This window comes from Lycorma delicatula, chromosome 13 (assembly GCF_047948215.1).
Source record: "Lycorma delicatula isolate Av1 chromosome 13, ASM4794821v1, whole genome shotgun sequence".
In the NCBI taxonomy this organism is placed as follows: Eukaryota; Metazoa; Arthropoda; class Insecta; order Hemiptera; family Fulgoridae; genus Lycorma; species Lycorma delicatula.
In genome coordinates, this window is record NC_134467.1 from 53,019,636 (window position 1) to 53,032,255 (window position 12,620).

The 12,620-nt window shown below is 32.2% G+C and overlaps 1 protein-coding gene across 3 annotated transcripts in view; it reads right to left on the reverse strand.

Moving 5' to 3' along the window:
• fal (SAM and HD domain containing deoxynucleoside triphosphate triphosphohydrolase falten) overlaps positions 1–12,620 on the reverse strand; it is a 100,061-nt gene that overhangs the window by 60,753 nt on the left and 26,688 nt on the right. For all 3 annotated transcript variants that reach the window (XM_075381446.1, XM_075381445.1, XM_075381447.1), the window contains exons 3-4: positions 4,942–5,173; positions 3,261–3,425 (exon numbers count right to left, since the gene is read on the reverse strand). In XM_075381446.1, coding sequence (XP_075237561.1) covers positions 3,261–3,425; positions 4,942–5,173 — 397 coding nt within the window. The remainder of the gene's footprint in view (positions 1–3,260; positions 3,426–4,941; positions 5,174–12,620) is intronic.

Genomic DNA, 12,620 nt, shown 5'->3' on the forward strand with positions numbered 1-12,620 from the left:
ATTAAGGATAATGTTAGTAAAGTTTACATGAATACTGATAAGTTAAAAGAAAAACTTAAACCTATAATTGGAGTAACATCTTCGAATCAGATGATGTGGACAATGTATTTAACTCATTTTTTAATGTCTTTTTTGTGTTTAAATTCAGTAAAAAATACAGGTACATGTAAAAATAAATATAATCCTTTAAAGCCACGGATAAACATTAATCTAGTACGTAGAATTGAAAAAAGGCATATACTGCCGAAAAAGACAAAACAGCATCCAAATAATATCAAAAAGTATTATATAAAATTATATTAAAAATTGATTTAGAAATCATTAAAGATACATATTTCACTGATCTTACTTCAAGATCCAAAAATAATGCAGAACAATGGATGTGCATAAATAATTTATTAGGAGAAATAAGCCGGATTTGAAAACAGTGAAACAGAATCTTTAAAACTTATCGATGTTGAGGTTATAAGAGACGAATGCTTAACTGTGAAAAAATTGAATTATTACTTTTTAACAATAATGGAGGAGATTAAGAAAGAAATCGAAACAAGTGATATGCATTCTGATAATAAATTTAAAAAAATATTTTTTCTCTGAAGAACTACAGTAGTCATTTTTCAAACCTACAAGTAATGAGGAAATAATTAGTATTATTAAACAATGAAAAATAAAAATTTAACGGGAATAGTCGGAATAGGGATTAATATAATAAAAGAAGTTAAGGATCTTTATTAATGTTTTGACTCATTTGTTTAATTGGAGTATGAGCAAGGGTAAATTTCCCTCTATATTTAAAAAATTTGCTGCAGTATCTAATATATTTAAGAGCGGTGGTTGACAAAATATTAGTACTTACCGACCTCTACCATTATTACCAGTGGTCTCAAAAATGTTTGAAAAATATAAAAATTAGGTTAATTAATTTCATAGAAAAACAAAATTTTTCACTAAAAATCAATAAGGTTTTCACAAAGGAAAAAATACTGAAGATGCTCTTTTGAATTTTATGTCCAATATAATAGAAGGTAAACAAAGGTCAGCAAGTAGCAGGTTTGTTCTCAGATTTGAAAAAAGCATTTGTTGCTGCCGATCACAACATTTTGCTTGACAAACTATGGAAAATTGGAGTAAGGGGTCAATTCGATAAACGTTCTGAGATGTATTTGAGGGAAAGGTTCCAATAGGTCAAATTAAGAGAAGAAATGAGTTCTCAAGATAATGTTAAGTACTACAGTATTCCACAGGGTTCTGTACTTGGAACTATTTTATTTATTATACACATAAATGATTTATGTAGTGGAAAATTTAATGGAAGAGTGAAAACATTTGCAGATGACACAGCATCAAAGCTAAAAGTGTAAACGACATAAGGAAAAATATTGAAGAAAACCTTATGAGAATTAGGTGGTAGTTAATCAAAAAGGGCAAAGTTTAAATGTAATTAATTAAATAATTTTTTAATTAAAATATCTGTCAGAAATGTTATACGGCTTACAATATCACAATTTAAACTGTAATACAAACATAAATTGTACATGCCAAACTGTACCGCAAGTAAATACAGTTAAGATCTGGGAGTAATTTTAGATGTGAATATGTCTTGGAAGGTACATATAAATAAAATATAAAAAGAAATTGGATTAAGTATATATAAATTTTATTTCCTAAAGAATTTTTGTACAATAAAGTTATATAAGATGTTATTTAACTTGTTGGAGAGGTATGTATTATTCTAACATAAAGACACTATCGGTAGCACAAAAACATATAATTAGAATGATTTCATATAAAAATAGATTTAGCGAATCTTTTCCACTTTTTAAAAAACTTAACATATTGCCCTTAAGTTATGTTAGATATGTTTTTAGTCCTAAAAATCTGTTATAAAAGGTGTAATATAAATAGAGTAATGCACACAAATGTCAAGATTAATTTAAGTAGGAATGATAAATTTCTGTTACCTTTACCAAAATTAGAACTGAATAGATAATTTTATTCATTTGCGGCTTCGAAGGTGTATAATTTGTTACCTAATAATAAAAAGGAATCAAGAGACTTTAGAGAATACAAAGCTCTGTTAATTGTATTGTTACTAGAAATGGATGAAATTAAACAGTTATTATTCTAATCTAATGACTGAAGATAATGTTAAAAGAAATTACTATTTTAGGATTATAATATTTATAGATTATTATTTTAAGTTGCTGGTGGTGTATCTCAGAGTTTCTGTTTTACTTTATAAAATGTTATAGTGATGACAACATTTGACATGGTCACTCGTCTATAGCGGGCGGGTACCTAAATTTTCATACAAATTACATATGTTATGTTATACTGCAGAAATTGTTTTATTGAATTTTCTTTTTTTATATTAGTATTACGGTTATTATTATAAATAAAATATGAAATTGTGTTATTGTTTATAACTGTGTGTGAAAATAATACATAAATAAAAATTAGAAAGATATTTTAAGAACGATTACTCAGGAAAAGTTACACTTAATAATAAGTGGAATCAACTGGCCGCTAAAGAAATCAATTTGGCAATAAAGAATAGGCTGTTCATGAGCTATATATGTAGAACCAGCACTGTATGGGTGGTGAGACCTGAACGATCAGAACAGAAGAACAAAGAAGGCTAAAGGCAATCAAGATGTGATGTTATTACAAAATTTTAAAAATACCATGGGTCATCAGGGTCAGTAACGAGATTATTACCAGACTAGGTGAGAAAGAAAGATTTGGAAAACATCAGAAAATGAAGGAATGAACTTATCGATCATATTATATGCCATGAAAAAATTTTAAAAAGGCAATAAAGAGGAAGACCAAGATTCCAGTATACACAGCGAGTAATTAATAATGTGAACTGCAATCGTATATAGACATAAAATGGAAAGTATAGTTGATCGATTTGGAGTGACGACTGAAGAAGAAAAGAAGTGAAGAGATAAATTTTGAAAACAATGGACTGTTTATATCGACACCTGTTTTAATGATTGCTGGGTCTGATCGTAACCAATATTTAATTCAGTTGATTATGACACTTAACAGTTTTATCGAATGATAAAGATAATGCATTGCCCGAGATGATATTTTAATAACTGGTTATGAATTTAAAAAGAGGTTTTTATAGAAATCATTAAGTTTGTCTTGAGTTTATGTTAATCGGTGAGTTTACGGATGAAATTTTTATCGGTGGTTATCGATCGCTATACACTGTACATGTTTAACAAAATTAAGATACGTATTCATCTTACCTGATATAAAAACCTTTTTTCGTTCGGTAGAGTATCACCTTCACCCATAATTAATTCTTTAATTAATTTGAATTCACGTTCACCAATGCCGTAGTGTTTAAAATCTTTGATCAAATTATTTTTAACGATTAAATAATCAAAAAGGTCAACAGATCCCTTTTCATGCTGTTAACAATAAAGAAACAAACAGAACAAAATTCAATAAACGATTAAACAATTCTTAATGAACAAAATGTAGTTTCATGTTCTAACAAAATTACAATATTTATGTCTTTTTAAACTCATCGTTACAGAATTTGTAAACACTTGTGCACCAGTATTATTACTTGACCGGTTTGTAAATATAAATAAAATGAACAAGAGGATATTTTTGTAACCTTCATCTGGAGTCATCTCTTTTACTCACAGGCAATCACTACTACGTACAGATACAGTTCACTCGATGCTAACTTTTCTGTATCCTATTTTATTATTTCTATCTTTTGCATCGGCTGCACATCATTATGTAAATGATCATTCATTCATATTTCTAAACATTGTACAGTATTTTATTACTACTTTTCCTACGGAGTAATATTAATTAAAATTTAAAAAAAAAATAACAAAGTTAATGGAAATTACTTAAATTATATATATTTTGTGTGTTTGAAGCCTAATAATTTGATTCAAAGTAGATGTTGTAAATTGATGATGACACAGATGATTTTAATTTATTTACTAATTTTTTTTTTTCAATTAACAAATGATATTTCATTTCATTATTAACAATTGTCTTTAAAAAGTTAAAAACTAAAAACATCTTTTGTTTTTTAACTTTTTTAAATTGTTTAAATGTCTTTTTAACCTAACTTGACTAAAGCCAACTTTTTTCATTATGCTTGTGTAAAAAGAGAAAAAATTATAAAAATACTTACTGCTGAATAACTAACATTTTTCTCATTTTCCTCACCAAATTTGGGTATTTTTGAACCGATAGTGTGCTGGTTTTTAAGTTAATAATGTAACAAACATTTTTATTCTTTAAAACTGTTATAATAAACATTTGTATATTCATCCTTTGATTTAGTTTTGGCTAGAGAAAATTCCTGTAAATTAATATGCTGAAAATTGTTGCAATGTACCCATCGGATATAATACAGTTTGCTTCTATGGTAGTATCACTCACTGTTATAGCTCTCATTTTTAGACGTTTTCATGTTTACTGGTGTAGTTTTTACAGCAGTCAATCGGATGTGAAATCTGAAATATCAATAACCCAATACCATGAACGACCCACAGTAGTTATTGTTACTACTGTGAAAAAAGATAGAACAAAAGTAATATTCTCAATTACTCTCTTACTGACTACAATCATTAATAAATAACAAAACTTAATTACGCGACATTTAGAATGAGTTAACTGTTGAAAATATACAAAGTATAAAGGCAAGCAAAACAAATTTTTTATTTAAAAAATAGGAAATGACAAATTTCTTGTTTCATAGCATAATTTTTTTCATTACGTTAAATTAAACACTGAAATAAAATATTCATATACCCTTGACAGAAAATAATTTGTTAGAAATATATATGCTTGCTAAAAAATCTTTCATTATATAATTAACAAAAGTTTTCTTAATAAATTTCCTGGATTGTGCTAAATCTGTTTTTATAATAATAATAATTATTATTATTGACTCACCTCCCATTTTACGCCGCATTCATACAGTATTTGTCCCCAAAGATGTGAAAAAGGCCCATGACCTATGTCATGACATAAACCAGCAATTTTTACACACAATTCTTCTTCCTGTGTTATAATATCATCACTCTTTGCACAGAGATCCTTATTACTGCTAGTAGAATAGGATCTGATTAAACTTTTGGTGTTATCTCTTAAAGCATTAACCATACGTCCGGCCAAATAACAAACTCTGCAACATAATCATTACTAGTGCTATTGCAACAACAATTTGTATCACAACAAATTATTTCTTTTATAAGAAAATCATCTTAATACTTTTGACGATTGCCATATAAAGCAACACCACAAACATATTTTCTCATGAGTTAATACTGGTATAAAGTAAAGAAATTTTTATTATATTTTTGACAAACTGCTTCACAAAAGTTTATTAACTTTCTAAGCTTTTAAAATGTTAATGAGGGAAGACACCCTCCATGTGACTGTTTCGGTTGCCACGCCACCCTCTTCGAACCTAGCCCTTATGGGCTTTACTGGAGGTCATCGTCTGTACTTTGGCAATGAGATCTTTCAATCTAGCCTCAGCCAGGATGCTACCGATGTGAATGCCACAAGTGACATTCCCATCGGTGTACTACTAACATAAAATCCAAACAAAACACATCTAGCCAAGTCTCAAACAAGACTTAATGACTTTCTAAGAACAAAGAAACTGAGCTCTACCTACCCGAAAGGTAAAAATGAGTTTAACACACAATGAATCATAAAATGCAACACAAAAACACTAACAAGACATAATAACAACAATAAATAATTTAACATAAAACATATAACTAACGAAAAACAAAACAAAAAATCTATAACCAGAAACATAAACAGCAACGGTTTAGCAAACCATAAAACAAAATAACAATAAAACCAAACATAAATACAAAGAAGTAAAGTCCAGGTGGAACATCACACCCCTTCAGCAATCCTTTCATTCACCAAATGTAATAAAACTTTCCACAATCATTCATTCGGCCCGGCTTTTCCAATTAATACAGAGATCAAGTGTTGACTCAATAATATCAATGATCTCCGTGCACACTAAGTCACATATTCATATACCACATGATAAGTATCGTCCAATAATTTGCGTTGCGAACAGACACCAGAGTCCGCCAGGCCGAACTTTTGTAGTCTGTCCTGAAAAGCGCCATGCCCTGAAAGGAATTGCACCACATATTTGTTCGGGTGTACTCAAGAGGTGTCCCGCAAATCAACATTAGGGAAAAGATCTTGCATATAACGCTCAGACTCAGCCTCATCCCATCTGGCCTGCCACAGGGCGACACTATGCTCTTCTATCTGCTTTATTCTCTTCAAAGTCAATTCACCTGACTTCTTAGCAACATAACGCTGTTGCCTTTCAGACGCGATCAAGTCTATCGATTTCACATCTGCAATCATCGAGATCACCACCCGTTATTGTTAGCAATATAAGGCATTGAGTCTGTAACAAAATATACAGATAGCTTTTAAATTTTAGTCCATCTGCCCAAACAGGCACCGCATATAGCATAATTGCCTCGCAGATGTCCTTATACAAGATACTCATAGTCTTAAAATTAAGACCCCGATCAGGATTAACCACGAATTCCAAAGAAGGCATTACTGGCCTTTCCCATGACATGATGAAGGTGCTTCTTAAACTGTAATTTCTCATCAAGAAACACCCCGAGGTACTTTTGAACCTGAAAATATGTAATTTGTTGGTCTGACATCAATATGCAGACTATTCACCTCACAGCCAAATGGCCTTTGAGGAGTATCATCGTGGTCTTTTCCGGACTAGACATCATCTTATGTTGATGTCCCCATAGCTTGAGTATCCTGCACATCTGAGTGGCTCAGAATTCAACCCCCTTCCATGTACCTCCTTTGACCAGCAGGAGCCCATCATCAGCATAAGCCATGATGCGACTTAAACGTTCACATCCGTACCAATAAGAATTGGATTGATACCAGAGAATCATAGGATTTTATCCCATAAAATCCTGCTGATGGTCATCTTGACCATCAGCAGGATCTCTATATTGAAAATATGAACTTGCAACATACAGATGCAAGTTCTGAACATCTACATGGACAATAACATGATGATTGTTAGACAGCTGTCGAATGATGACACAGTCAAGTTTCCTTCTGCACAGTACAGCAGACATACTATCATAACCAAAATAAAACCTTTCCCAATGAGAAAAACCTGGCAGTTCACTGGATACAACATACAGATGCTCCAACAAGACAATATCCAACCCCCTACATATAGTGATCTCGCCAAGTTCAATCTGTACAATGTAAGAACCCTGTGCATTTAATTGTCCAATTTTAACCATCTAACGATATTGAATTGTAATACATTGTGAGAGCCCTCTGATAAACAATCCTTATTATCCACAGTGTGCTTATGGTCTTTTCGAAGGTGCCTGCTGTTAATACAAGTTAAGACTTCTAACTTCTTAGGACATTCCTATTGTTTGTGATCCTCATCCCCACAGTGGAAGCACACTACCACCAAATGTTTACACAGTTTAGCTAAGAACATCTACATATTCTTTGACCTTACACAAAGAGAGGTCTTTAAACAACCTGCCCTCAGATACGAAGCCTTTAAATAGATCAGGACTCACCTTGAAGACACTGTGATAATGCTCTGCCTCATGCCTACCCATTTTGAATAACAATCGGCAATCGGCCTTAAAGGCCACCTCAGCCATAGAGTGTTCTGCTCCCGTATAAGGGTCATTAACTCTTCCTCAGATAAACATCGATCAATATCAAACACGATGACCTTCAGACGCCTCTTCCTTGAAGAGGCAACTTTCATGTCAGTTTTACTGATCTCGAGGAAGTCAGAAATAATTTTAAGTGTCTCCATGTTGTCAGCAACAACAACTAGTCCCTTCTTCATCTCACATATATTTTGAATTCTCAGACCTGACCTCTTCTGTTAAAAGACTACCTGAAATTTGTTCTTCATTTCCTTGCTAGATTCTGCAGATATCCCTTCCTTTAAATTAATGAAAACAATCTGCTTTCGACAGACTGGCCTCCTGTTTCTCCTTCAATACCTTAGAATTAGGCTTATGTTGAAGCACCACAACTTCCTTTTCCTTTACAATCACCTCATGCACCTCTGGTGGCCTCTCAACCAACTTAGCATACCCTTCTACGATGGCAGAAATATTTGATTTGAATTCTCTCATTCTGGGGATAACCTTTATGCGTACCTTAGCTAAACTGCTCCTGGAACTCTCTAAGAACTGCATAAGCATTTCATGTAGCTCGTTAAATTTCCTTACAAATGAAGCAGAACTCCCCACACACCTGTCACTTGAACAAAATCCTGCACTAAACTCTTAAACCGGGTAGAGATATCCAATTCCCCAGCCCTTGGCTCATCATCTTCTGATGGGGAGGAATCAGCAAGCCGCGCACCTCAACTATTATTTTACCAAGAGCGCATTTTGCCCACCTGGAGTTACTCTTCTTACTCCCTCTATCAGACATACTCAATATTAATTGAATATAAACAAAGACTATTAAATTAATTTAAAGTTGTTCAGTGTCAATAACAAGTCCAATAAATAAGATGGCAATGTAAACAAACGAAACACCAATCAAATCAATGCAAGATGTCAAATCAAAACACAACGACCAATCACAAAGAGCCAGTATGGCCATTGCCAATGTAAACAAAATCACAACTGATTAATTAAATTTATTTTAATTATATTAAGTTCAAACAAATAACTGAATTTTATCACAAAATACACCAAAACAAAAAGAAAAGGCACTCAGAAGGGTGACCTAAATAAATTACACCATGCAACTATCTTATAGCCCAGGTAGCCTAATGACTATCCAAGCAACAAAATTCAAAATAACCAATTACATAGAAAATAATATTCCAAAATAATGACCAAATAAAAAATTAAACTCTTACTAACAAGCAAAGAACAAAATTCACGAATAGTAACATTAAAACCGCACAAATAAATATATTTGTTCGAAGCAGACTAAAAACACAACCTATCAATATGGCATTGTGTGTCAAACTAATGTTAAGGTATCTGCATCCCAACCCCATAGGGGAAGACACCCACCTTGTGTCACTTCCGGTCGCCACCCCTCTCCACAACCTGTTGGGCTTTAACGGGAGTCGTCTTTCGCCCTCTAACTTTTACATCTCATAGTAATAAGCCAGGCCTCGTTGGGATACCACCGATGTAAATGCCTCGGTAGACATCTACATCGGTGATTTTTAAACTCAGCTTTTGCCTTCGCTGTTGGCCTCGTCCAGACATCTTGAATGTTCTACATCGTTGCCCTCTGAACTAGCTAACTGAGCTTGTGGAAGCATGAACCCCGTGCCTAGTTCTACTTTTATTGAGCCAATTTCTAGCCAATGTATCGCAATTCGAGGCAAATTAACAACATACCACCAAAAATGTTGTTCACAACAATGAAATTTAGTCCTAGTTCCCTTAGTGAACTCTACTTCAGTTCATACCCGTGACTTTAGGTTAATTTATGGACTCCGGTCTGGTCTACAAGGGAAAGGCAGACAGATCTCCTACTCCCACTCAGCTCCCATCGCAGAGTCCCACGTGACATTACTTTCTTCAACCACCGTCAACATGCCGCTACACCTCATGGCTGCATGGAATCCATGCCCTCGGCAGTGCAGTCGCCATCCCGCCAACAGTGTTGTGTGCTCGTTCAAAACTGCCCTTGTCAAAATGGCGCTTCACCTTACGGCTGTATGCCCAATATACCCATGCCCAATGTTGAGGTATAAAAAAAGTCTTAAAAAATATTTCACCATAAAAAAAAACAAATGGAACTTATGATTTAAAATTTAAGGGAAAAGAATTCAAGAGATAAGCCACTAAACATTTATTGACTTATTTAAGTAAAAATGAAGTTAATAATAAAAATCCATTCTATAAAAGGATAAAGCTTCATTTTTAACAAAAAAATTTTAAAAATGATGGCATTTGCCAGCATTTTTAATTTATTAAACTGCAGTTTTTTTAAAATGCATTACTTACTCTATATAAAATTATTTTTTTCTGAAGCTATTATATATACAGGCGATTCAAAACTGCACGTCAATACGTTACAAACTTTTTTTGGAAAATATATGTTGGAAATATTTTGTTTTTGAAATACAGCTAATAAAATATATATTCACCTCGATTTCTGTTCCAACAGTAAGATGAAATCAGACTGAAACTCTTGGAACTCAAATTAAGAGACAAATCTGGTGGCTGTATTTGCTTTTTAAACTGAAATATTGAATAAAACATCCCAGAATCTGTGGTAATTATTACCACAGATATTACCAAGAAAATTATTACAAAGCCAAGAAAATTGGAGGTGAAATAATACATTTTTAGATTTGTTCTAAATTTACCTAAACATATCATCAATTTTAACTTTTGTTAAATAAAGAAGGCTACGAGGGCTGAAGGCTCTTGGCTCTTGGAAGGCAAGGGCGTCAGATCTATTCATACACCATTTTTTTTTCTAAGGAAAAACACTGTTCTGATATTGCAATATTAGTTTTTGTTAATTAAGGGAGTTCAGGAGGCAATAAGACCCAAATCTCTTCTTTCACCATTAGTTTGTTAATTTTTTTTTTTGAATAAAAAAAAAATTTTTGTTAACTGAGGGAAACAAAGTATTCAGACACTCTAGGGTACAATTGTTTAATTTTTTCTGAAGGTTAAAATAAGTTTTAAAATTGTTTTGATGTTACAATATTTGTTAATTACCTCTTCAATTTTTATTAATCAAGAGGCCTACGAGATATCAGCCCTTCGTGGAGTGAAGAAAACATAAACCTCCTATTCTCACATATGATCTTATTAGGACTGTTTATTTTATTGTAAATTTTTTGAAGGTTGAAAACATTTTGAAAAAGAAAAATTGAATACTGGAATACCTCACTTTTTGCTGTTTTGGGAAAGGGGTAAAAGAAACCTAAAGAGACCACAAAAATTTCTGTAAAATATAAGTTGATATTTCAGATTTTTCAAATTAGTACTAGAAAAAGTGAAAGATGTTAAATACTTATAAAGATTTTCATGTTAGCATGAAATGAAATCTTATAAAGATGTCGTGGGAGCCGAAAGACAGGTAGAAAGAAAGAGAAGAACCAGCCAAAGATGAGCAAGAAAAATATAAGTTGTAGACGAGGAGAAAGAAAATGACTTGTAAGCTTAGATAAGAATGGATTTCAGTATAAAGGGCAGATTCTTTTAACTAACTGGAAGTAATCATTTCTTGAGTGTAATAACAAGAGAGTGGGAGCAGGGTTAAAAGTCTCTTGCTCAAAAAACATTCTTTAATCCAATAATCTACATTTATATACAATATATTTGTAATACAGAATAATTATTTTGTTAAGATTAATCTTTTTAAGATTCATATTACTCTTCTGTACTACTATATTATATTTTAAATTCTATTAATATAAACCATCTAGTATAGAACATTGAGATAAGGTAAGATAAGTCTTATTTTACGTATCTGAGATTTATAAGAGATATCTTATTTCAATATTCGTACTAGATCGTTAATATTAACAAAAATTAAAAAAATCTAAATAAATAAAAATAAATCTATTCAGACCGATGAAGAAAACCCTCATCGACTCATTTTCACTAATTCTGCCATTTCTGAAACAGGTTGAAAACTGAAATCCAGCAATGTTATTACTATGGGGAGAGGGTCTCAAGAAAAAACAAAGGCTAAAATATTTCAGTTAATAACTCTTTAGATGTTAAATCCAATAGGAATTGAAAGAAAAAAGAAATTCCAGAAGAAATTCGTAAATCAAATCGTAAATCCTTGAGTCCAGAAGAAATGAACATAAGAAACTTGACAGATATATTTTTCTATCACTCTGAAAAGATTTTTCCTAAACTTACCCCTAAAGGGAAGTAAAGTACAGCAAACTAATTGCTATAGCCGAGTGAAAAGCTCTCGCTAACTTGGTTATCACTAATTCTCTCACTTTCTGAACAGCCTGATGGTTGAAATTTGGCAGATCTATTTTAAAGGTAGTCCTTTGTAAAATTATAACAATTTTGATTAACATACCTAAAACAAAATTGGAGGGGAGGTTATAGTTGCATTCACTGATAATTATGTATCTTTTGAAGTTAAAACGCAGCTCAGATTACAACTGTCAAAAATCAATGAAAATAAATTTACGACTTCCATTTAAAACACTACTGTGAAATGGATTTCACAGTTCTCATACATTTTACGACACAATAATATTACAGTTCAACTCTGATCATAACTCCAACAATATCAGGAAAAAAAATCAGGCCCTTTTAACCATCCTGAAAGGGTGAACTAGGATAAGCATGTGCTTATTCCCGGCGGTTATTTCTAACACAACTGAAAAGAAGTCAAAATTTGGCATGCATAGTAATAATAAAATTCTTTGAGAACATATCCTGGGAATTCCTTACAAACCATCCTTAAGACAGTGAAACTGGATCGTGAAGTTTCATATTTCTAGTTTCACAAATCAAAGAAATCTTATTATGAACATGGAAGGCCCTAGCTGATTCATACATCTCAGATTTTTCCAATCTCCAGAATCTGTATAA